Source organism: Canis lupus, chromosome X (genome assembly GCF_003254725.2).
Source record: "Canis lupus dingo isolate Sandy chromosome X, ASM325472v2, whole genome shotgun sequence".
NCBI lineage: Eukaryota > Metazoa > Chordata > Mammalia > Carnivora > Canidae > Canis > Canis lupus.
Window position 1 is genome coordinate 121,321,650 of NC_064281.1, and position 26,353 is coordinate 121,348,002.

The 26,353-nt window shown below is 44.9% G+C and overlaps 2 protein-coding genes across 5 annotated transcripts in view; one reads left to right on the plus strand and one right to left on the minus strand.

The window, feature by feature from the left end:
• Positions 1–1,928: 1,928 nt before the first annotated feature.
• Positions 1,929–7,248, minus strand: CETN2 (centrin 2). The gene is made up of 5 exons (XM_025460682.2): positions 7,110–7,248; positions 6,034–6,192; positions 5,594–5,722; positions 3,192–3,329; positions 1,929–2,502 (listed from the first exon to the last, which is right to left on the minus strand). Exons 1-5 carry the CDS (start codon positions 7,206–7,208, stop codon positions 2,413–2,415), a joined length of 615 nt encoding a protein of 204 aa, XP_025316467.1. The 5' UTR covers positions 7,209–7,248; the 3' UTR covers positions 1,929–2,412.
• Positions 7,249–7,377: 129 nt separating this feature from the next.
• NSDHL (NAD(P) dependent steroid dehydrogenase-like) overlaps positions 7,378–26,353 on the plus strand; it is a 33,717-nt gene continuing 14,741 nt past the window's right edge. The window contains exons 1-5 of one of the 4 annotated variants that reach the window (XM_025460680.3): positions 7,378–7,521; positions 15,866–15,906; positions 16,408–16,543; positions 17,812–17,923; positions 21,711–21,869. In XM_025460680.3, the coding sequence (XP_025316465.1) occupies positions 17,852–17,923; positions 21,711–21,869 (231 nt within the window). In that variant the 5' untranslated portion in view covers positions 7,378–7,521; positions 15,866–15,906; positions 16,408–16,543; positions 17,812–17,851. The remainder of the gene's footprint in view (positions 7,522–15,865; positions 15,907–16,407; positions 16,544–17,811; positions 17,924–21,710; positions 21,870–26,353) is intronic. The other 3 variants (XM_025460681.3, XM_025460677.3, XM_025460679.3) reach the window with 3 other exon arrangements.

Below are 26,353 nucleotides of genomic sequence, written 5' to 3' on the forward strand. Positions count from 1 at the left end.
GACTTCTCCTACCTTCCTCACTGCACTCTACCCTACTTTCTAGTAGACTCTGCTTCCTTTTTTCTGCCTTCGAAGCCTCCTGCATTCCTCTCTAGCTCTGTAGATCCTTCCCGGGAACTGACCTACTCTGCCTCACCTTCCCTATGCACTCTACCCACTTCAAGTCTTACCTCACTACTCCTCTTCCATTTCCCTCGTCCGATCTCACAGAAACTTTTTCTACTTCTCTGTCCCCACCCCCTGCCATCTCCCTTACCCCTCTTAGTCCATCCCTACCTGAGCTGACTCTGCCCCCTCCCTCCCCATCACCCTCCACCTGCTCTACAACTCTCTGCATCATCTGCACCTGCACTGACCTCTCCTACTATTTCTTCCCATCCCTTCCATTCCCTTCAACTACCTGGTCCATCCCTACATAAACTGACCCTCTCTGCATCCACACTCCCCCACTCCCTTGCAGCTCTCTTTTCTGCCCCCACACAAAGTGGTCCCAGCTGCCTCTCTGTCCCCCTATTCTTGACCCCCATGTGACCTTCTGTGCCAGTCCCACACCCACTGATCCCTCCCTCTGTCCCCATCCCCTCCACTGAGCAACGGCAAACCCGTTTTCAAATGGCTGGCGGGCACCTATATGATGAGCACCTGATGCTTCTTTTTTATGCTTGACGACACGTTACTTCTCGCTCTCCCTCCCCCCCATTCCTGATTCTATTTCATTTATGAGAACATTAAGGAGGAGGAGATAAGAATGTTTCCAGGGTGGCAGTTAATAGTAAAATGGGAAGTCAGGCACAGTCTTCTCACTCCTTTCCAATATTGTGTGTCTTTTATCAGATCATACGCCTCTTATTAGAAAACAGCAGTATGACAAAGGTCAAACCCTCCCGGTAAATGCTGTCAACTCAGCTTTGGGGGACAGTAAACACAAAAGCTTCACAGACCCACATCTAACAATGAAGCTATGTGACAACCAGACCAAGGAAATGAGGTTGACAACAAACACTTCTGAAATGCCTTCTTGGCCCTTTGTGTGAGTCTACCCTGGGCCCTCTGTGACTCTGACTTAAGCACAATTCTTCTCCTCACTATACAGACAAGGAATCCAAGGCACATGGATGAGGAGCTTGTCCCCAGTTAGCAGCCAGGAAGAGGCGGAGCCGGTGAGAGGACTCAGGTCTGAGGCTGCTCTTGGCTCCTCTCACCACATGCCAGGGTTTCTCAGGGAATGATCCCCCTGCAGGCGAATGTTGGAGGGTGCCCAAGTCCTCCAGGATGCCAGGGTCCAGGGATGAGGGTCATGCCTCTTTACCTGTTCCCCATTTGGGATTACCACTGGAAATACAGGAAACTCAAGTAAAGTTAAATTTCAGATCAACAATGCATAAACAGAAAGTCCAAGTGGGATATACTTGTGCTAAAAAAATTGACCTGAAATTCAAATTGGCTTAGGTGTTCTCTTTACTAGCTAAATCAGGCAACCCTATCCTGGGATTAGGATGCTCCCCAAAAGTTTGAAACCAATTCTCTCCATCTCCCCTTGGCCCTCTTTGTTCTCCACCATCAGCCTCAGGCAGAGACTTTAATTTTGAGACACTGGCCAGAGGTCGGCTACAGTCAACCTACTGTCACAGCAATTTGACTTTCCCTGATTTGTTTAAGCACAAATTACCAACAGGCCTCTCAGCCTCATGCTGTGCCCAAACTATTGTTAAGGCAGCATTTAGGTGGAGGTGAAATGGAAACTGCTATTTTTAACCCTGACAAACTCCCAAGGCAAGAAACAATTCAAATCAATAGTAAGGGATAATTTCATCTTCTGTCCATGGGCTGGGAAAGAGTTTGGGATCTCCGGGGCTGCCTTCAACATACTGGTTTAGAAGATTAACTCACAGCCAAGGCTAAAGAACTCATCCATAGAGAACAAAAGCTTAAAATAAGAAAGGCTTTATTTTTTAAGACAAATAGCACAAACACACATCCAAATACAAGTGAGTAAATTCACTGGGTTATATAAAAGAGAAAACTGCACTCAGGTGTCAGTTAGAACTAGAAACATCAAGGAACACCCCCTGCTTCTGGTGGCATGGGTACAACATGTGCTTGTCTAAGAAGTCGTTCTGTGGTGGTATACACGTGGAAATGTATGACAATAGTGAGGTGATACAAGAAAGAAATGCAGGTGGGTGAAAGCTTTAAGACCCCTCTGCCACCCTAGTGTGCTCTCGTTTTGCTTCAGGGAATTAAAGCAATCAGCAGGTCACCTTACAAAGAACTGAAATGTCAAAGAAGACTGTCAAATACCTAAAAGATATTCAAGATTGTTACTAAAGTTAAACAGGGAGGTCAGTAGGAGAAAATAGTTTACGTTCTCAGAACCCAGGTTTCACACAACAGGAAAGCAAGAGACTGAGCTCAGTAAAGGCTGGTCTTTTTCATGATGCGCAGGAACTCCTGCTCATTGACTTCTCCATCTCCATCACGATCAGCTTCGTCGATCATTTCCTGCAGGACAATAAGGATTCAGCTTAGATTCATTCATAAACGAAACTCAAATATGACTAGACAATAGTCTTTCTAACGTCACATGAATAGATAGTTGTGGTCCACCCAATGCAAATGTGCACTTTTTGTAACAGCTTGGTTCCCAAAAAGTGATTTGAAAATCAAGCAATGCTTTGTCTCACACACACACACACACACACACACACACACACACATATCATTGAGAAGGGAACCTGAAGATCACCCTGACCGCGGGGATTCCTAAAACTTAAAATAGTAAGTAAAATTGTACAAGTGATGGGACCCCTGGGGGCTCAGCAGTTGAGCGTCTGCCTTAGGCTCAGGGACTGATCCCACGATCTGGGATTGAGTCCCGCATCAGGCTCCTTGCAAGGAGCCTGCTTCTTCCTCTGCCTGTGTCTCTGCCTGCCTCTCTCTCTCTCAATCTCTGTGTGTCTCTCATGAATAAATAAATAAATATTTTAAAAAATTGTACAAGTGTTCATTTTTCTGGGAGCAGAGCCCGTAGGTTTGTCATGCTATCAAAGGGGAAATAAAGTGGTCAACAGAGGGACAAGAGAACACTACGTTTCCTTCAAAGTGGGGCTCACATTAGAGAAAATATAACTCAGAAAAGTCATACAGGGGCTCTGATCAGGAATTGAGTTCCAATCTGATGCTTCACAAACCTGTAGCTCCTCGTCAGTGAGGTTCTCACCCAACTCCTTGGCCACACGCTTTAGATTTTTGAATGATATCTTCCCAGTTTCATCATCATCGAAGAGCTTGAAAGCTTTCAGAATTTCTTCTTTGGTATCTTTCTCAGACTTAACAAGTAAAGAGAAAACACAGGAGCAGTTACTCATGCAGCAGCCACAGTAGCACCTAACCCCTCTACGTGGTCTTGATGATGGCCTTTATGACAGGGATCAAACACCATCCAGGGTAGAAGAGGACAAACTCAGTGACATTATTATCAACACGGAGGCTAAAAAGGAAATATAAAAGAGTGACTTAAAACATTCTTTCTGTACAAACCAAAGAGAAAAAGGAGTAGAGGGTAGAGTTAAAGCTAGGGGAAATATACTGCTTAAGCTGGTGGAAGAGGGATCCTCTTGGAGGGGGTAGGGAGACGCAGGGAGGAAAGAGAGGGCATTTAACTTGTTATGAGATCACAGAGAGTTACTGGGATCCCAGGTACTCTGAAAGAGGAAGAGAGGAAATCTCCAAGAACTCAAACTCCAGGAATTCCTGAAAGGAAGCTGAAGATAGAAAGAACCCCTCTGAAACTGAGTGGGGAAATATTAGGAAGACACACCATGAGAGACTCCTAACTCTGGGAAACAAAGAAAGGGTTGCAGAAGGGGTGGAGGGTAGGGAGATGAGGAAACTGGGTGACAGGCACTGAGGAGGGCATGTGATGGGATGAGCACTGTGTGTTATACTATATGTTGGCAAATTGAATTTAAATAAAATATTTTAAAAAAGAACTCTAAGCAGAGCAATTTGGGAACCTACCTTCAATGTGGGATGGCTTTACTAGGTAGTTACAGAACATTAGGCTTCCTGATCTCTTAAATTAATACAGACAAAAAATATAGAGGTATGATTAGATGTTTTCTAAGCTAAAGAATCATCAGAGTAGGCATAGACCTGTGACCTGAGACACACAAGGAGTTACTTTTCCACAGGCCAGTTGAGCATAGACAAGCCACACAAAAGAGGAGCCAAAAGCCATCAAAAAAGTAATGGCCCAAGGGGAACATAAACATACATCCTGGGTGGGAGGACACTCAGGGGAGTGAGGTGGATTGTTCAAGTGACATATTATAGTCTTTCTTGATCCTCTGGATCCTTTAAAATGGGGACACGTGGGCAGCCCCGGTGGCTCAGTGGTTTAGTGCCGCCTTCAGCCCAGGGCCTGATCCTGCATGGAGCCTGCTTCTCCCTCTGTGTCTCTGCCTCTGTGTGTGTGTGTGTGTGTGTGTGTGTGTCTCATGAATAAATAAATAAAATTTTAAAAAATAAAATGGGGACAAGTGAGGCACTAGGGAATGGGTGACTTCAACCTTGAAAGTGCTGAAAGGATGCAGTGAAACGCTGGGACACCTGCACCCCGATGTTTACAGCAGCAATGCCCACAATAGCCAAACTGTGGAAGGAGCCTCGGTATCCATCGAAAGATGGATGGATAGACAAGATGTGGTCTATGTATACAATGGAATATTCCTCAGCCGTTAGAAACGACAAATACCCACTATTTGCTTCAACATGGATGGAACTGGAGGGTATTATGCTGAGTGAAGTAAGTCAATTGGAAAAGGACAAACATTATATGGTCTCATTCACTTGGGGAATATAAAAGTTAACAAAAGGGAATAAAGGGAAAGGAGAGAAAATGAGTGAAAATATCAGTGAGGGTGACAAAACATGAGAGACACCTAATTCTGGGAAATGAACAGGGGTAGTGGAAGGGGCGGTAGGCGGGGGGTTGGGGTGACTGGGTGATGGGCACTGAGAGGGGCACTTGGCGGGATGAGCACTGGGTGTTATACTATATGTTGGCAAATCGAACTCCAAAAAATAAAAATAAAAAAATAAAAAATAAAATCAGAAAAAAAGAAAAAAAATGAAAGTGCTGAAAGGCCAAATTCCCAGTGTAGTGGAAAACACAGCTGTCAGAAGTCACCCGCCCTCAGGCTAGAGCCGCCCAGAATCAGAAACGAGAGAGAAAAGAATTTTGACCTTTAAAGTATAGGCATTTCATATTGTCAGGCAGTGCAATATTGCTGGTGTTTACAGGTTTTACTGCTTGTGGTCAGCACGTTAACACATCAGTTGGAAAAAAATAATCACAAAAGAGTGACAGCAGTTCTCTTACTCAAAGGGTAAACTGACTTTTCCTGTGATTCTGTGGCCTTGAAGAGAGCCAGATAGAACCTAAGCATCCTGTCAGTCATAAGTACTGCCCTTTTTCAGCAGAACCCTCCAGTTGGTATTAACCTTTCTTCAGTGAAGACATTTTTATATCTAGATTCAAATTTGTTCACCAATATGGGTGGAAAATAGGCTGATTATCCTAGTAACTTACCATTTTCTGAGTCATCACAGTCAAGAAGTCACTAAAGTTCATTTTTCCTGTCCCTTCCTTATCGATTTCACTTATCATTTTTTTGATCTCTTCTTTTTTGGGTTCAAAGCCCAGTGCCCTCATTGCCACCTACAATGAAAACAGGATCATGTCAATATGCACATCAAAACCTGGCAGGAACAAAAATGACAGTGAGAGCATGAGGCCAGCATCTGACACAATCATGTTAAAATGACTGGGAAACACTATAGCGTTATGCAGATTGATATTTGTGCTCAATTTTATTTTATAACACTTGAGGTAAATAAAGACAGGAGAAGAGAAAAACAGGAAAACTTTTTGCAGGGAAAAGAGGGCAAAAGGGGTAGAGCAGTGACAAGGAAAGAAGAGAAAGAAGTAGAGGAAAGGAAGGCAGTACAGTGGGAATGTAAAGGGCTTGCCTTAAGTTCCTTTACGTCTATGGTCCCAGTTCCATCAGCATCAAAGAGATCAAAAGCTTCCCGGATTTCCTGTTTCTGCTCTTCAGTCAGCTCCGGCTTAGGACTCATCCTTTTTCGTTGGGCAGATGATGCCATGCTTGCCTTCTTAAAGTTAGAGGCCTTTAGGTGTTTTACAAACACAGAAGTACGATATTAAGTGATGCAATCCATATTTTACATAAAATAGTTACAAATATTTACATAAAATATTTACACCAAGCAATTCCACAGCTTTGCTTAATAGGAGAGATAACAGGGCTTTACTTGAAACAACAATCTTTCCGTGCACCGCTATCCCTCCTTCTTTTTTCCTATTCTTTGTAGAAGCAAGGAGATCCCGTGTTCCTTTGCACATCTCTTATTGAAAATCATCCCCAAAGAGATCCAGCCAAGGAGCTGACTGTGGATAACTGTACAGATGATCAGCTGTCCTTGAATTTGGCGATCCTAATTCAAGAAAAGCCCTTACAACATTGGCTCGCAGTATTCCTCCTCTCTGTACTCCAACTTTGTGATTACTTCTACATTTGGCCCAATATTACTACTTTGCTAAGGTGTATAATAAAATTCCATCCACTAGGCAGGTCTGTGCCTACTTTAATTAGATCAAAACGTCTCCCGAAAGATCCCTGTATTTATTCAGAATGCACGTTAACAATCAAACATAATAAACCTCCTCCCAGGTCTGTGGGTAAACTTTGGTAGCACGAAGCGACCAGGAGGTCAGGGTCTGAGAGGTCAGAGCCTGCGGGTAACCCGAGTATTCTTTGACCAGGGGCAGTCACGCGGGGGCTGGCAGGGGAAGGCCACGCGCGCCCGAGGGATGGGTGGGCGCAGACTGAACGAAGGGGAGGCGGCGCAGGACCGCAGGCCCAGGTGGCGGCCGACGTCTCTACCCTACCCTTCCGGGAACTAGCCGAGAGGAAGTAGGGGCACTCCAAAGCCGAGAGCGGCGCGGGAGCGACGGCAGGGCCACACGAAGCCTGAGAAGGGCTCAGCCCCTGGCCGCGGGGCACCAAAGGGCGGCCCCCACTCACCATTGCCGATGGACTCCGCGGACCGTTGTTACGGCAACCGACGTACACACTGACTCGGCGCCTTTCCCACCGCCCCGCGCGCGCGGCTCCGCTCCCCATTGGCAGCCCGCTCGCCGCCGCTGCTCCCCATTGGCGGGGAGCCGTGGTGGGTGGGGCTAAGCGGACAAAGGCCAGGCCCAGGGCAAGGGGGCTGTGCTTTCACAGCCGAGGCCTGGCCTCATTGGACAGGATCACATTGTGAGCGCCGATTGGCTGAGCCGGCGCCGAGCTGAGCCAATCCCCTTGGCGGAGGCATCTCGGCCGATCCTCGGCTCATGCTGGTGGGGAGAAAAGGGTGACCGCCAGCGGCCCGAGGCCTTTGGGTGCAAGCTGAGGGCGCGCGGAGGCTGGCCGGGGGGTCGCCTACGGACGGGTAAGGGTCACGACCTCACCCTCGGAGGCTGCCTTCTATCCGCTACTGGGTGGGAGGGTAGGGGGCTGGGTGGGGCCTTCCGGTTGGGGGCTTTCTGGTCTGGCTTAAGACTGAATTTGGAAAGAGGGGCCAGAGAAGACCGTGACCTTGAGGGTCAGAGCAGAGACTGTGCTCAAGGGACAGCAGAGCCAGAGAAGGGAATGGGAGTGTCGAGGAGGTGTGGACAGCTGCGACTTAGAAACCGAATCCCGCTGAGGCTCTCCCTTTGAGGGGGAGTTTTGAGGGAGTGAAACAGATATGACTGAGCATGAGGGGAGAGGTCATCAAAATGTACTTTTTGACACCCACTCGGGCGGAGACACTGAGCAAAGTCACACAAGAGTTTTGAAAGTGTGAGGGGTGCCTGGAGACTGTTCTTTTATAAAACTCTGTTAAATTTCTTTTGTTTTCTTTAATCATGATAAGTGCAGTCTTTATTTCCCATCACCAATGTAACGTATTCCCCCCCCACCTCCCCTCTGGTCACCATCAGTGTGTTCTCTGTAGTTAAGAGTCTGTTTCTTGGTTGGCCTCTCTTCACCCCCCCCCCATGTTCATTTATTTTGTTTCTTAAATTCTACATATGAATGAAATCATATGGTATTTGTCTTTCTCTGACATTTCACTTGCCATAATATTCTCTAGCCCCATCCATGTCAATGCAAATGGCAAGGTTTCATTTTTTATGGCTGGATGGTATTCCCCACACACGCACACACATACACACACACCCCACATCTCCTTTATCCACTCATCTGTTGATGGACACTTGGGCTGCTTGCATATCTTAGCTATCATGAACAATGCTGCTACAAACATCAGTGTGCATGTATCCCTTTGAATTTGTATTTGTGTTCTTTGAGTAACAGTAGTGCAATTACTAGATCATGAGAGTAGTTCTATTTTCAATTTTTTGACGAACCTCCATACTGTTTTACGCAGTGGCTGCACAGGTTGCATTCGCACCAACACCGGGAGACGGTTCCCCTTTCTCCACATCCTTGCCAGCACCTGCTATTTTTTGTGTTGTTGATTTTCGCCATTCTGGCAGCTGAGGGGATGTCTCATTGTAGTTTTTATTTGCATTTCCCTAGTGATGAGTGATGTTGAGCATCTTTTCATGTATCTGTTGGCCATCTGAATGTCTTCTTTGAAGAAATATATGTTTATGTCTTCAGCCAATTTTTTAATTAGTTTATTTGTTTTGGGGTGCTTACGTTGTATTAGTTCTTTATATATTTGTGGATACTAGCCCTTTATCAGATACGTCATTTGCAAATATCTTCTCCCATTCTGTAGATTTCCTTTTAGTTTTGTTGATTGTTTCCTTTGCTGTTTGTTGGTTGTTTCTAGAAACTTGGTGTTTTGATGTAGTCTCGATAGTTTATTTTTGCTTTTGTTTCCCTTGCTTCAGGAGACATGTAGAAAAATGTTGCTATAGCTGAAGTCAGAAATATTACTGTTGGTGCTCTCTTCAAGGATTTTTGGGGTTTCAGGTCATGCATTTAGGTCTTTAATCCAAATTTTGAGTTTATTTTTCTACATAGTGTAAGAAGTGTGGTCCAGTTTCAATCTTTTGCATGAGGCTGTCCAGCTTTCCCAATAACATTTGTTGAAGAGACTTTTTCCCATTGAATATTTTTTCCTGCTTTCTCGAAGATCCACATAGTTGTGGGTTTATTTCTGGGTTTTCTATTCTGTTTTATGGATCTCTGTGTCTATTTTTATGTAAGTACCATACTGTTTTAATTACTACTGCTTTGTAATATAACTTGAAATCTGAGATTGTGACACCTCCAATTTTGTTTTTCTTTTTCAAGATTACTGTAGCTATTCGAGGTCTTTCGTGGTTCCATAAAAATTTTAGGGTTGTTTGTTCCAGCTCTGTGAAAAATGCCTTCGGTATTTTGATAGGGATTGCATTAAATGTGTAGATTGCTTTTGGGTAGTATGGACATTTTAACAATATTTGTTCCTCCTACCCACAAGAATGGAATGTCTTTCCAGTCTTTGCATTATCTTGAATTTCTTTCATCACTGTTTTATAGTTTTTAGAATACAGCTCTTTCACCTTTTTGGCTAAGTATATTCCTAGATATTGTATTGTTTTGGTGCAGTTGTAGATAGGATAGTTTTATTAATTTCACTTTCTGCTGCTTCATTATTAGTGTGTAGGAATGCAGCAGATAGTTTTGTACATTGATATTGTATCCTGCGACTTTACTAATTTCATTTATCAGGTTTTTTTGTGGAGTCTTTAGGGTTTTCTATATCTAGTATCCTGTCATCTGCAAATAGTGAGAATTTTACTTCTTTACCAGTTTGGATGCCTATTATTTATATATGTTATCTAATTGCTGTGGCTAGGATTTCTAGTAGTATCTTGAATAAAGTGGTGAGAGTGGACATCCTTGTTTTCTTGCTCCTGACCTTAGGGGAAAAGCTCTCTGCTTTTCCCTATTTAGTGTGATGTTAGCTGTGGACTTTCCATACAAGGCCCTTTTTACATTGAGGTATGTTCTCTCAAGACATACTTTGTTGAGGGTTTTTATCATGAACGGGTGTTGTACTTTGTCAAATGCTTTTTCTACATCTATTGAAATAATCATATAGTTTTTATCCTTTCTCTTATTTTTTTAAGATTTTATTGATCTATTCATGAAAGACAGAGAGAGAGGCAGAGACATAGGCAGAGGGAGAAGCAGGCTCCCTGCAGGGAGGCCGATGTGGGACTCGATCCCAGGACCCCGGGATCACGACCTTAGCCAAAGGCAGATGCTCCACCATTGAGCCACCTATCCTTTCTCTTACTGATGTGATATATCACATTCATTGACCTGCAAATATGGAACCACTCTTGCATCCCAAGAATAAATCCCACTTGATTGTGGTGTATTTTTTTTCATTTATTGTTCGATTCCGTTTGCTAAGGTTTTCTTGAGGATTTTTTGCATCTATATTTGTAAGAGATGTTGGCCTGTGGTTCTCTTTCTCTGGTGTCATCTGGTTTTAGTATCAGGGTGATACTGACTTCATAGGATGAATTTGGGGTTTTCCTTCCTCTTGTATTTTTTGGAATAACTTGAGAAGAATAAGTAGCATTTGCCAGTAAAGCTGTCGGGTCCTGGACTTTAGTTTGTTGGGAGTTTTTTTTATTACTGATCCAATTTCATTGCTGGTGATTGGTCTGTTCCAATTTTCTAATTCTCCCTGCTTTAGTTTTGGTAGGTTATATGCTTCTAGGAATTTATCCATTTCTTCTGACTTGTCCAGTTTGTTGGCATATAGGTTGTCATAATATTCTGTTATAGTTGTTGGTATTTCTCTGGCATTGGTTGTTATTTCTCTTTCGTTAGTTGTTTTGCTTATTTGGGGTCTCTCTCTTTTTTTTTTTTTTGATGAGTCTTGCCAGAGGTTTATCAGTTTTGTCAATTTTTTTTCAAAGAAAAGCTGGTGGTTTCATGTATGCTTGGCTGAGAAAGGCCTGAACTATATTAGCGTCCATTAAGTGAAAGTGTTTGCTGACCTTCTGCCCTTTATCTAATCCTAACCCTTCCTCTTACAGCATGAACCAGGTCCACAACCACTCAGTCATATTTGGCTCTTTCCTGTCCCTCCCATTACCCACCCTCCAAGTTCCCACAATTCTCCCACTCAGGTACCATTCCTTTTCTCTTGGCCAGCTCTGCTGCTCCTCTTCCAGCTCAGGCCTTTGTCGGCAGCCCCCCAACTACCTACGGGCCAGAGTTCTCCCTGTGGTCTGCAAGGCTTGGCAGGATGAGGCCCCTCCTTTCCCCAGGCTCCGCCAGCTGGGAGACAAGGCTCCTTGCTGGGCCTCAAGCCCTCCAGCACACTCCAACCTTGGAATGTTTGCTCCAGCCCCCCCCCCCCCGCCTGCTTGCTCCTCTCCTCTCTTCTCCCTCCCTTAGGTCTTCGCTCTGCTGTCACCTTCTCTGAACCACCCTAAGCACCCGATTCAGCACCATAGCCCCCAGCATGCTGGAGTCCTGTAGCTTGCTCTGCTGTTTTCCCGTGGTACTTACTTATTTTCTTGTTGCTCATCCACTAGCAGGTAACCTCTATGAAGGCAGGCATCTTTGTTTTGTTCAGTGCTGGGCCTCCAGTACCTGGAACGGTGAGGGGCATGTAGTAGGTGCTCAGTAAGGCTTCATGGAATGACTGCTGAACAATCTCCCTGTGCCTGCCTCTCACCTGTCTAGTCTACCCGCTTCACCAGGTTGATCTTGCTGGTGAACAGCTCTGGTCAGGTCACCCTCCCCTGCCCTTAAACCTTCAGAGGCTTCCTGTGACCCCTCAATAAAGTCCAGACTCAGCCTGGCACCTGAGCCTCCTGCGCAGTTTTGTGTCTGCTGGTCTCTACACATCGGGTCTCTCCACAGCCTGTTTCCCAGTCAGTGTGTGGGGTGGCAGCCTGGCAGAGTGGAAGGAACAACCGCAAGTCCAGCCTTGGCTGTGTAACATCTGCAGGACTGTCAGCAAGTCAGTTGACCTCTGTGAGCCTGAGTTTCTCCTTTGTTGAGTGAGACCTCACTGGGTGCTTTGGGGAGCTTGATGGTCTCCTATGCTTAGATGTGAAGGGACCTGACCTTTAGCAGCTTTCCAAGCAGTATGATTTCTCTTCTTCAATGTGTTCTTTCCCCTGCCCGGCATGCCCAAAGACTCAGACTTGGGTAACATCCTTCCTCCACACCGCAGCCAGAGTGATGCTTCTGCTCTTAACACTCACTCTGCTTACAACTTCCTGGGGCTCCCCCATCTCCTCTTAGTGTAACCCCTTAACCTGACACACAGTCCCTTCACATTCTTCTCTCTGCTCCCCATCTCACTCCACACTCATTGTGACACAAGTTGTCACAGTTGCCAGAACGTGCTGCCTCTGTGTCATCCCCATGTCCTTCCCATCCCTGGCCGTGGAATGTCTTTTAGGATACCCAACCGCTGTGTTTGACCCACTCCTCCCTGGCCTCGAGAACTTGGCTCAGGGATCACCTCGGGCCAGCCTCCCTGCTCTGGGTTTACCTTCATCAGGGCTCAGAAGCGCTGCCGCCGTTCTCCGCTAAGTCTGTCTCCCATGGGTTGTGGTGGGCTCCCGCGAGTGTGGCACTGTGTCCTGTGCATTTTCAGCTTGGCAATGGCCAGCATTCGGTGAGTGAGTAACACTCAAGGGCTCCTTTACAAGTTGCAGCTTCCCTTTTGCCTTTGGGGCTTGTTTCAGGAACTCAACAAGGAGAAGGAAGATATTCCAGGTGGAGGGAACAGCACAAGCTAAAACTTGCAGGCCTACTGATGGTTTTCTCAGGGGCCACCATGAACTCAAAGCCAGAGCCTTTCTGTATCCTAAAAATAGACAAGCATAGAGGCGAATGCCTAACAGAAACAACCAGATACCTTTTGCCTTGATTTCTGTTTGCCATTTTCTTGTGCACACAGGCGTTGTCCATCCACAGACTAGAGTGATGAGCTCGTGGTTAGCCACATCTTAGTTTCTAGCACGGACTCCATGGAAGACAACAGGCAGGGCCCCAACTACCCCTGTGTACCCTAACACAACCCTTCTGAATTGCTCTGCATTTCATCTTTACAAAGAAGCTGATCTCCCATGTTTTCAAAGGAGGAAACACTTGTCTTTCTATCCGGTTTGAAGCGGACAGACTGTCCCTTCCTTCTGACTCCAGGACTCAGTTTTTGGGGACTTGCCCCAGCAGGAAGGAGGAGATTGGGCTCATTTGGTCTCTTCCTAGACTTTTTTTTTCTTAGTTTAAGGCTTTGTCCCTGTGTGTACGGAAGGCATACATACTGGTTTTTAATAGATTCAAAGACGTAACTCTGTAAAGGACAAAGACTTGAGGATTCTGGTATGTGAACCTTAACAATCTCAGCCCCCTGAGTGTTGCTCTTTGGAGTCTTCCCATTCAGAGCTATTCTGAACCCATTTTCTTTTTTCTTTTTTTTAAGATTTTATTTATTTATTTATGAGAGAGAGAGAGAGAGAGAGGCAGAGAGAGAGAAGCAGGCTCCATGCAGGGAGCCTGATGTGGGACTCAATCCCGGGTCTCCAGGATCATACCTTGGGCCGAAGGCAGGCGCCAAACCGCTGAGCTACCCAGGCGTCCCTGAACCCATTTTCAAGAGGACAGTGGGTGGCATCAAATACATTTCACGTTGTTGTGCAATCATCACCACCATCCATCTCCAGAACTCTTTATCTTGTAGAACTGAAACTATACCAACCAAACACTAACTCCCCAATTCCCCCCCTCCTCCCAGCCCCTGGCACCCACCATTCTACTTTCTAGGTGTATGATTATGGCTACTATAAATACCTTATATAAGTAGAACCATATGGTATTTGTCCTTTTGTGAGTAGCTGATTTCATCTAGCATACTGTCTTCAAGGTTCATCTATGTCGTAGTGTGTCAATTTCCTGCCTTTTTTCATTTTTTTAATTGTGATAAGAGCACTGCACTTGAGATCTACCCTCTTAACAAATGTTTGAATGTGCAATATATTGTTGACTATAGGTACAGAGTTGTGCAACAGATCTCTAGAGCTTACTTACCTTGCTAAACTAAAACTTTATGCCCATCGATCAGTAACTCCACACTGCCCCCCTTCCCCAACCCCTGGCAACCACCATTCTCCTCTTTGAATCTTTGAATTTGACTATTTTTGATACCTCATATAAGTAGAACATATACTAATTCTTTCTATGACTGGCTTCTTTCACTTAGCGTAATGTCTTCAAAGTTCATCCATGCTGTTGCATATTCTAGAATTTCCTGCCTTTTTAAGCCTGAATAGTATTCCATTGTATGGTTACACCACATTTTCTTTATCCATTTACCTGTCAATGAATATTTAGGTTGTTTCCATCTTGGCTGTTGTGAATAGTGCTGTAATGAGCATAGGAAGGCTAATGTCTATCTCTTCAAGATCCTGGTTTCAATTCTTTGGATATATATACCCAGGAGTAGAATTACTAAATCATATGGTAGTTCTATTTTTAATTTATTCATGAGAGACACACAGAGAGAGGCAGAGACATAGAGGGAGACAGCAGACTCCCCACTGAGCAGGGAGCCTGATGCAGGACTCAATCCCAGGACCCCGAGATCCCAGGACCAGGACCTTAGCTGAAGGCAGATGCTCAACCCCTGAGCCACCCAGGCCCTCTTTGAGGATCTTTTATACCATATTCCATTGGAGCTGTACCATTTTGCATTCCTTCCAACAGTGGGCAAGTCTTCTAATTTCTCCACATCCTCACCCACACTTACCTTTTGACTTTTTGATAACAGCCCTCTTGACAGGAATGAGGTGATATCATTATGGCTTTGATTTGCCTTTCCCTAATGATTAGTGACACTGAGTATTTTTTCCTTTACCTGTTGATCATTTATATATCTTCTTTAGAGAGATGTCTATTCAAGTCCTTAGCCCATTTTTTAAACCCTTACTAGATATGTGGTTTGCAGATGTTTTCTCCCATTCCACAGTTGCCAGAATTTCCTTCCTTTTCAAGGCAGAATAATATTGCATTTTGTTTATTCGTCCATTGATGGACACTTGGGTTACTTCTGCCTTTTGGCTATTGTAAATAGTGGTGCCAATGAACAAGTATGTACAAATATCTGTTCAAATTCCTGTTCTCAATTTCTTGGACTATATACCCAGACATGGAATTCCTTGATCCTATGGTAATTCTATGTTTCATTCTTTGAGGAACCACATGCTGTCTCCCCCAGCCGTTGCACCATCTCACAGTCCCAGCAGTGGTGCTCAAGGCTTCCAGTTTCTCCACAGCCTCGTCAGCACCTGTCATTTTCTGTTTTCTGGGTTTTTTTTTGTTTTGTTTTGTTTTGTTTTGTTTTTGATAATAGCCGTTCTAAAGGGTGTGAGATAGAACCTCACTTGGGTTCGATTTGCATTTCCCTAATCATTAGTGATATTGAGCATCTTTTTGTCGGCTCATTGGCCATCTGTAAAGTATATCTTTTTTTGAAGAAATGTCTACAATCAGACTATTCTTGGTGTTCATTTTTATCTGAGGGAATATCATATGGCAGATTTAGGCTCAGGGGGTTACCAGGGGAATCCAACACATTTCCTGAGCTAGTCTTGGGTACCCTGGTCCCTAAAGACAACTAAAGTATCACCAACATTCTGAACTGGCTCATAGTATATATACAGACTTTAAAATAATTTGTATATAAAAAAATAAAATAAAATAATTTGTATATAATTTGAGACAAAGTAGATTTGATTTTGTTTTTGTTTCCACAGGAGGCTGGTTTGCTGAGGATTCGGTGAGCACTGTTTGAACGGTATGGATAATGGCAGCAAAATGAGTTTCTTCTTTCACCTCTTAGATCTTCCCCTAGAGATCAAGTAGGGGAATAAGCTTAAAAGCTTCTTGCTTTTCTAGTAGTACAGGGGCTGTGGGATTGGCAACTATGCTGTTAGGATTTTAGAAGTGCAAAGAATATTCATTTTGATTTCCTGTGGCTGCTGTAACAAACGACCACGAACTTAGTGGCTTAAAACAGCGGAAATTTCCTCTCTCCCAGTTCTGGAGGCCAGAAGTCTGAAATGAGGGTGTCTGCAGGGCCATGCTCCCTCTGCAGGCTCTAAGAGGGCCTTCCTTGCCTCTCCCAGCTCCTGATGGCTCCAGGTGTTCATTGGCTCATGGCTACATCACTCCCAATGCCATCTATCCTCTCATTTTCTCATGCTTCTTCAAGTATCTGGGAAATAGAGTTAGAAGCCAGCAGTGGGTGTTTGTGAGGGTAGCACTGCCAAAATATAATCAACCCATTCTCCCCCAGTGAAGCTCCTGCATCTTAATTGGGTGTCTGTGTGATAGAGAGCAGAAGGTGATCTGCATGTGCATGTACTCCTGAGTCCAGTGGATATGAGTGTCTGCTTTGGACCAGGCCCTGTGCTTCACGCCAAAATACAGTGGTAAGCAAGACAGGCAGAGCTCTGAGAGTTGTTTACAAGTGCCCAAAAGTGCCCAAATCCTCCTTCCCCATCTGATACACATTGAGCCAAATGGGTTAAAGCTTATCAGTCATATCTGTTTAGAGTGAGCAAGTGACAGGGCCTCTTGCCAACATAAAGAGGATTATGAGATGGAGGGAGGGATGGGATAGGCCTAGAAGTACAAGTCAACTTTGCTTATTCATAATATGCATCTGAAAAGGTCCATGAAAAGTGAAGTTTTGGAATACATTTTCCTGATAACTTCCATTATGATCATTCTCTAAATGTAGCTTTTTGCAAGCAGTTACACTGTTTTCTTTGTCCCATATTTCACCATCTCCAGATATTAGGAGATCCATGACTTAAGTACGTAGACCACTATGAAGAAAACAGTTTTAAGACCAAGTATGTCTAACCCAGACTTGAACGCTGCTTTTTGTTTGTGAGTCAGTACTATGGGTGAGTGAAGAGAGGAGCATATCCTAAGGGCCATTACAAAAGCTTCTCTTATAAACTGCTCTTCTGTTCAGCGTTGTGGGTCTGTGTCAGCTGATAGGCTTCACTGTCTCCCAGTTGTGAAGTGCACGGTCACCACACTACCCAGACCACCTGCTGAGGGTTTCTGATGGCCCCAGACACCAAATTCTTGCACATGTAGTTACGGTGGCTTTAATTTCACCAAGAAGAGCTCTGTCTCCTATTACACCCTTCCACTCCCAGCACCCCCTGCCCTAGTATTGTGGGGATTAGCACTTAGTCCATTTTAGTCATGGGGACACTCAGCTGCAGGAGAGACAGGACCTGAACAGATTTACCTAGTTTGCAGTGGGACTGGCACCAGAATCCAGGACTCCGTAGGTGTGTCCATTTTCCCATTGCACCTCCACGATGTGATGATGATCAACACAACAGAAAGAACACGATTAGAGCATGCAAGTGCCATGGAAAAAGCTATAGTGCCACAGGTTTTCCTTTTGTGGTAAATGATGAATGAGGTCATTTGATTCGCTTCCCACTCTGCCTCTAATCCAACTGTGAAGTGAGTTCTGGGCCCAGTTACACCCTTGCATCAGAGAGAAGCATGTCACAGGAGCGTTAAGTGGAGGGCTTCATTTAACAGCTACAGCTATGGTTCAGGTCTTTGTCAGAACTCAACGGGAATGGCAACCACACAAAAACATGAAAACCTAAAAGATATTTCATTTTATATAACATAAATGTCTCTCTCTAAATATGTCTTTCTGAAGAGAAACCTTCATTGCAAACATAACCATATTTGGAGCTGAAATGGAACAAGCCTTTGGTGAGCCAATGAGAGACCAGGTCACACGGACACATTTGACAGAAGGCCTTCCAAATGTGAGTACTGACACAAAGAAGGTCAACCAAAACCAGATAAGGGGAAAGTCAAGTGCATCTACACCAGCAAACCATTGATACTAGCTGTGGTCAAAAATTGTATTTGGCACATTTATTACATCAGTTGACGTTGACTTTTTATATAAGATACATATATTTATTTAAGCTATCAGTTACTTGTTGTTGTGTGGCAATATCAGAGCATAATGGTTTACAACAACATCCATTTCTTTGGTCATGATTCTGTGATTCGGGCTGGGCCCAGCTTGGGGATCCTTGGATGATCTCCCCTGCCCCACACACATGCAGTCATGGGGACTCCCTGAGGTGTGTGTTCCACACAGCCTCACTCACATGCCTGGCAGTAACTGCTGGCTGTCAGCTAGGTGCCTCGGTTTGCCTTCATGTGGCCTCCAGGACACTAAGCTAGGCTTAGCAGAAGGCTTCCCCAGTAATCATAATGGCAGTAGGCAGGACTCCTAAGATCTAGTGTTGCAAGTGTCAGAAAGGACTTTTCAGAAATCATCGGGCCCCCTGGAGGTTCTTTGTGGACATCTGTGGATGTTGGGCTTGATTCTTTGAGTCACATTTAATGAATGCTAACAGTGCAGAAATGAAATCACACCAAGGTCAAGTGTATTTATAGGAAATGTTAATAAATTAACAATGCCCAGGAGGTTCCCTGGGCCACCAGATCACCCTGGTCTTGGTGCGTTATTCAGAGTAAAGCCTCCTCTGTGCGTCTGTAGTTGAACATTTATGTGACAGTCTAGTTGCCCCCCAGAAAATGTAGATTTCAATGATTGTATCAGTGGAGTTCTTTCTCATCAACTGACTTCAGGAGAAGTTATAAATTTTTCTTAAATATTTTGTTTATTTATGAGACACAGAGAGAGAATGGCAGAGACATAGGCAGAGGAAGAACCAGGCTCCCCGTGGGGAGTTCGATGCAGGACTCGATCCCAGGACCCCAGGATCATACCCTGTGCTGAAAGCAGGTGCTTATAGTTTATAACTAAACTATAAATTTAGTTATAAACTACTAAAATATAAACAACACTTTCATCTTACCTCATAATATGTTCTGTGTAAGACTTCTCTGAAAAGAGGCCTGCTGCTAGCGACAAAGAAAAACAGATCAGGTTAAAAGAAGCCCAGGTCTAGCCAGGCTAGACCCTTCTCTTAGCTCAAGATCATATTGCAATTAAAATCATTTGGATGGCTTTCTTTTCTATTCTTAAAACTCTCCAAGATGCTGATTTTATAACTCCCCTCAGTCACCCATTCTTGAGTCTCACCACCTGTTTTCAGTTTGGAGTTTTATTTTTACTTGTTAGTACATATTCCTTCTTGTCTGCTGTGCCCACTTCCTCTGCATCATCTTTCAGGGCCACAAAAAGCAAGTAGTTATTTCACATGATCTCTAACCATATAGTGTTACAGGTGTGATAAAAGACACTGTCCCATCACATACCTGACTTCTCTGGGGCAAATGCCAGTTAAGTTCTCATCATTAAAAAACTCTGTGTACTAGCCATTGGCCTGCTTGTTCCAAGCAATATTGGTACCACATTTCAGTATAATAAAATCCACACCACTCTGTCAAAGAGAAGATTTAAGGATTGCCGGCTTTTGGGTGCCTGGGTGGCTCGTTAATTAAGCATCCAACTCTTGATTTCGGCTCAGGTCAGGATCTCAGGGTCCTGGGATCAAGCCCCGACTTGGGCTCTGCTTTCAGTGAGGACTCTGCTTGGGGATTCTCTTTCTCCCTCCCCCCTATCCTCTGGCCCTATGCTTGCACACAGGCACTCCTTGTCTCTCAAATAAATAAAAGGATTTCCCACATTTAAAATCATGAAATGAAATTGCACTGGACATAATAGAAAGATTATATGATTTTTTTTAATTAGACTACCAAACTTTGAAACAACTGTAACTAGAGATGCCAGATAACATAAACAAGAGAATCTGAAATCCTTTGGGATACTATCTAAACATGTCTAGTCTGAACCTCTGGATTCAGGCAAACTTTTACCAAACCATGAAAAATCAATCTGGGGAGCAGAAAGGCTTAGAGCTCTTTTTAAAAACTGCATTTGCGGATGGCTAGGTGGCTTAGTGGTTGAGTATCTGCCTTTGGCTCAGGGCGTGATCCCGAGGTCCCAGGATCGAGTCCCGCACCAGGCTCCCTGAATGGAGTCTGCTTCTCCCTCTGCCTACGTCTGTGTCTCTCATTAATAATAATAATAATAAACCCTATTTGCCTGTGTAGCTGACTTGGGGGAAAGGAGAAGGGCTAGACCAAACAAAGATCAAATGGAATTTGCAGATTTAATTTGCCTGTGTCCTGGGAAATTTCAGTCAAGGTGCAAATCATTTAGCATGGTTTGATTACATGTATATGGGAGTAATCAAAACAAAACCTAGACAGAAATGGGTTGAAGAGATTATTTGGTGGGGGAAGTAGAATGGTGAGCCTCATTATGTCAGTAGATTATGCATGCCTGAACAAATGATGCCAAAGCTCCAGAGCCATCTCCAGTGGCCTGGCAGACTCCAGTAAAAATGCCAGTCTAAAAAAAAAAAAAATGCCAGTCTAGTTGGGACACCGGGTTGGAAGGGGTGAATCTGTAGAAGGGGCCCTGGCACCTCCTGATCTCCTGCATATCCCAATTGTATAGATATTTAAGGAATAAATAGGAGGATTGCTGGTTTCTTTTCTAATCAGGAACAGAATTTCTCTAACATCTTCAGTTTCCACATTCCCAACTTTGGTTGACTGTACATAAGCTTAGGGAAAATGGGGCTTTGTTATCTTCAGGAAGCCCAGATATAGTTTTAGACCCCAGGGAGGGAGGGATATCACAGGTCTCCTTTGGAGATACTTGTAGCCAGCTTATTCAGTATACAACAGACACGGTTTTGCATTTCCTCCCTGGTGTCAGAATATTGAAGTGCCTGCATCTGGTGCTCTGTCCTTCCATTATCCCCAGTTGCCAGATTTAGAATTTAGCCAAGAAAGTGCACATGTTGCTGAAATGCAAAAAGCTGAAATGCAAACACCATAGCTCTTCCCTGATGCCTCAACTTGCTCAGAGAAGGGAAAGCAAATCCCTGGGCCTGGGTGATTAATAGTTTACTGATCCTCCCTGCAACCCCTCCAGGAGAGCCCATCAGTCAGCAACAGTCTTGGATATGCTAAGGCAGGAAGGGGGTAGGTGACAAGCCTAAAGGCACACAGGCCAGCCCTGTAATGGTTGGGGAAGAAAAGAGGCCGACTTTCTCCTGAAAGTATAGAGACTTTGCTTTCTTCTTTCTGATATTTTAAATGTATATTGTCAATTGAGGAGGTGGCATGTTGTGTTGGGTTTTGTTGGGTTTCTGTTTGTTTTGCCTTAAAAATGCCCAGGGATTTATTATTAGGAGCAAGAAGGTAACACTTTTGGGTTTTTTGCATTGACCAGTTTTGATCATTGGTAGTTTCATTTTTTCAAAGATGCCTCCTGCTCCTTTTGTTAAACACTCAGCATGCACATATCAGATCATCCAGTCCAGCCACAGTCTATTTAAGTATCATTTGCTATCTCTCTTTCCTCAACTGATCCCAGGAGAGGAGGGTGCCACTGGCAATAGAACACCAGAATTATATAAACCATCCAACTGGATGGAAGAAGAATTGCAAACAAACAGATGGACGTGCCATCATGGTGGCTCACGAAGATGTGAGTCCAGGCTCTTTTTAGCTTCCAATTCTCACATACCACCTACCACCTCTTTCTCTCTGCAGGCCAGTAAGTGCACAGTGATCGGAGGCTCTGGATTCCTGGGGCAGCACATGGTGGAGCAGTTGCTGGCGAGAGGCTACACTGTCAATGTATTTGATATGCGGCAAGGGTTTGATAATCCCCGGGTGCAGTTCTTCCTGGGTGACCTCTGCAGCCAACAGGTAAGGGACTACTCAGCCTTGCCAATTTTCCACAGGCCCCCAAAAGGAAACTACCAGGCTTCTACAGCTCAGAGGTCAGCCACAGTGTTTCAACAAAATTTTTTAATATATATTTTTTATTTATTCGTGAGAGACACAGACAGAGGGAGAAGCAGGGAGCCTGGTGTGGGACTCAATCCCAGGGTCCTGGAATCAGGACCCAAGCCAAAGGCAGACGTCCAACTACTGAGCCACCCAGGTGCCCCTCAAAAAAAATTATTTTTGAAGAATTTTATTTTTTTTATTTTTATTTTTTTTATTTTTTATTTTTTTGAAGAATTTTTAAAGTTACAGGAAAGAATTTATACCACATTGGGTCAGTACAACTCCACTCTGCCCTGGTATTGCAAAAGTGGCCATGGTCAGTACAGATATGGGTGGGCATGGCTGTGTGCCAACAAAACTTTATTTGCAAAGTTGTCCACAGGCTATAATGTGCTTACTACCAGAATATTCAGTTGACCTTGGAACGACATGGGTTCGGCACAGAGCCCCCTGGAGTTGAAAAGTCTGTGCATGACTTTTGATTCCCTGAAAGCTTGACTACTCATAGCCTACTGTTGACCACAAGCCTTTCTGAAAACATAAAGTCAATTAACACACATTTTGTATGTTGTATGTATTATATACTAGATCCTTATAATAAAGTCAGCTATAGAAAAGAAAATGTTATTAAGAAAGCCATAAAGAATGGAATTTAAGCAAAAACTTGAAAACCATAAGGAAGAGAAAATACATTCATGGTACTGTGCTGTATTTATCTAAAAACCGCATATAAGTGGACCCATGCAGTTCAAAGCCAGGTTGTTCAAGGGTCACCTGTATGCCCAAAAGTACAACTGCTGGGTTTTAGGGTTTAAAGATTTTATTTATTTATTCATGAGAGACGGGGGGAGAGAGAGAGAGAGAGGGAGAGAGGGAGGCAGAGACACAGGCAGAGGGAGAAGCAGGCCCCATGAAGGGAGCCTGACATGGGACTCGATCCCGAGTCTCTGGATCACACCCTGGGCTGAAGGCGGCGCTAAACTGCTGAGCCACCCGGGCTGCCCAGGTTTTTGTTTGTTTGTTTGTTTTGTTTTGTTTTGTTTTGTTTTTATTTATTTTTTTATTTATTTTTTATTGGTGTTCAATTTACTAACATACAGAATAACCCCCAGTGCCCGTCACCCATTCACTCCCACCCCCCGCCCTCCTCCCCTTCTACCACCCCTAGTTCGTTTCCCAGAGTTAGCAGTCTTTACGTTCTGTCTCCCTTTCTGATATTTCCCACACATTTGTTTTGTTTTGTTTTTAATTGAGATTTGCTTCACAGTCTGTAAATGTAACATTTTAAAAATACACAATTTAGTGGTTGTTAATATATTCACAAAGTTGCGTGACCATCACCTCTATCTCATTCCAGAATGTTTTTGTCATCCCAAAAGAAAATCCTAGCTCCTTTAGCAGTTGTTCCTCTTTTCATCTTCTCCCCTCCCAGCCCTTGGCAACCAGTCATTTCCTGTGTCTACGGACGGGTCTATCTGGATATTTCATAGAAGTGGAACCATGTAATATCTGTGGTTTTATCAATGGGTTCTTTCCCTGAGCATCATGTCTGTAAGCTTTACCTGTGTCACGGGGTATGACCATTTTGGGTTTTGTTAGACAGTGCCGAATTTGCTCAGCGAAGCCGCTAGGTCAGTTTGCCATTCACGCCAGCAGTGGAGTGGGTAGGACCACCGCTGTTGTATGTCCTGGCTAATACTCAATGCAGTAGACTGTTCGGTGTTGCATTCCAAAGAGGGTGCAGTGGGACCTTGCTGAGGCTCAGTCACGTGCCCTCCCTATGCGGGACGCCAGGCCCAGTGCTCTCTCTCGGTCCTCTGTGAAGTGGCTGTCGGTGGCCTTTGTCCATTTGTCTGTGCCTTACCTTGATTTTCTTACAGATTTGTAGTTCCTTTCTTTTTTTTTTTTTTTAAAGATTTTTATTTATTTATTCATGATAGTCACAGAGAGAGAGAGAGGCAGAGACACAGGCAGAGGGAGAAGCAGGCTCCATGCGCCGGGAGCCCGATGTGGGATTCGATCCCGGGTCTCCAGGATCGCGCCCTGGGCTGAAGGCAGGCGCCAAACCGCTGCGCCACCCAGGGATTCCCCTTGTAGTTCCTTTCTATCTGCAGGGCTTTATTACAGATAGCTTCCCTCAGCCCATCTGCTTTGGCATCTTTTGCCGTGGTTTTGTTACTTTGACTTTTAAGGACACAGCTTCCCCCACAGGCTGTTTTCTCTCCCACACCACCCACGCCTCTGAGCCTGGAGACAGGGTAGACATGTTCCCTGTTTGTCCTTGCCACTGCCTTGCTGCCCTAAGATCTCTCTGGCCATGCAGGTGATGCCGGCAGGCTGGGCATACCCCAGTGCCTGCCCTTGTGACCATCACCCCGAGCCACCTGCTCCCTTTCCCGGGGGGCTCCATCTCATTTCTTAGTGATTTAGGTTCCTGGCCAAGGTCAGCTTCATCATAATTATTGATGAGTTCAGTATTCACCCACGTGACCCTGCCAGTACCTTCAGCTCACCTCTTCTTGGCCTCCTCTCACTCTTCTTGGCCTCCTAGCCTGTTGGCATCCCCTGCCCCAGAGCCTGTTCTCACTGGTAAATGTGTCCTCTCCATGTTCTCACTTGCAGGCGCACCACTCTGAGCACCACCTCCTGTCTTTCTAGTGCTGGCCCACTACTGCCTGCACTGTACCAGTTCTTAAACCACACCCAGACATCTGGCTCTTTGCCACTGTCTCTCACCCCATTTGTGTCCTCACTGCCTTTGAGTCCATGACTGACTTGCTCCCTTGTGTGATACTTATCCCCCTTGCCCCTTTCTTCTTGTCTCCATCAGGCAGGGTTCTCCAGAGAAACAACCAGTAAGGTGTGTGTGTGTGTGTGTGTGTGTGTGTGTGTGTGTGTGTAGATGGAGAGGAAGAGGGAGAGAGAGGCAGAGAGAGGGAGAGGATGAGATCTGATTGAAGAAGTGGGCTTGTGTGATTGCAGGGCTTGCAAGACTGAAGTTTACAGGATAGGCCAGCAGGCTAGAGACTCGGTCAGGAGCTGATGCTGCAGTTCCAAGGCAGGAGTTTTCCTTACAGCAACCTCCCAGTTTAATCTTAAAGGGCTTTCAAGTGATTAGAGGAAGCCCACCCAGAGTATAGAGGATAATCTCCTGGACTTAAAGTCAGCTGATTATAGACGCCAACCACAGCTCTAAGATAGCTTTACAGCAGCACCCAGACCAGTGTTCCATGGAATAACAACCCTGGAGCCTCACCAAGTGCACACCTCAACTTCTCCATCAGGCTGTGTGTCCTAGGTATAACCCCATCCCTGCTTAAATCAGATCCTCCCTCCTCCCTGGGAGCTTCTGGGCAGCTGAATGGGGCAGGAAAAGAAAATACAAGGGGTTTTTGCCTCTTTCGGCAAGACCACGGCCTCCAAGCCGGCTCCGTGGTACCTCCTGGCACCATATCTGCAGACCTGCCTGTGACCACATTTGTGCTCTGCAGGTGCCTCATCCATGCAAATGCTCCCAGTGCCACCTGGAGCCCCTGTCTTCCTACTCAGTGATTCCGCTGGGGATTCTGGCCTTTTTCTCCCATATAAGCAATTGCACCTTCTCTACCCAGTCATAGCCAACGGCACATAGACATGTTGCAGGATCACCCATCTTAAGAAAGCAAAATGCCCTGATGTGAGGTCCCACCCCAGCTATTGTCCCCTTCTCTTTGCTGTCATAGGAGGGCTCAAAGAGCCATTTGCACTTGCCACCTCTGATCGCTTCATTCCATTGTCTCTCCCAAATACTCCAGCAAGGTTGTCAACAACAGCCCGGACACAGCCACCAGGGACCTGGAGGTGACCAGATCCAGTGGTCAAGCGTAGGACACTGACTTGCCCATTTCTCCTCCTGCCATTCTGTCTCTGTATCTCTATAATTTCTAAATGTGGCAGGCTCCAGAGCTTATTGCTTAGATCTCTTTTCTTCTCTGAGCACACTCAGTGTCCAAGCGAACCCGCTCCTCCCCCCTCCTGCCCCGCTCCCCTGGCTCACAGACAAAATACAATCTAGAGGCCGACAAGCTCCCAGCTTGAGATCTGCAGCCTATAGCTCTCCTGGATTCGTATCTGTCCAGCTGCCTGCAGGACATCTCTGTTGGGATACATAATAGACATTTTGGAATTGCCATATTCAAAATTCAGCTTCTGGTTCCCTGCTGCAAGTCCCCTCCCCTGCTACAGCAAACCTACTAAAGTCCTGTCTATCTCAATAAATGGCCCACTCTGTTCTTCCAATAGCTTTGGCCAAAAACATTAGATTTACCCTTGATTCCCTTCTCTTATACCCTCCATCTCATTCATCAGCAGATTTTGTTGACTGCACTCTCCGAATAGATCCCCAGTTCAGCAGCTTCTCG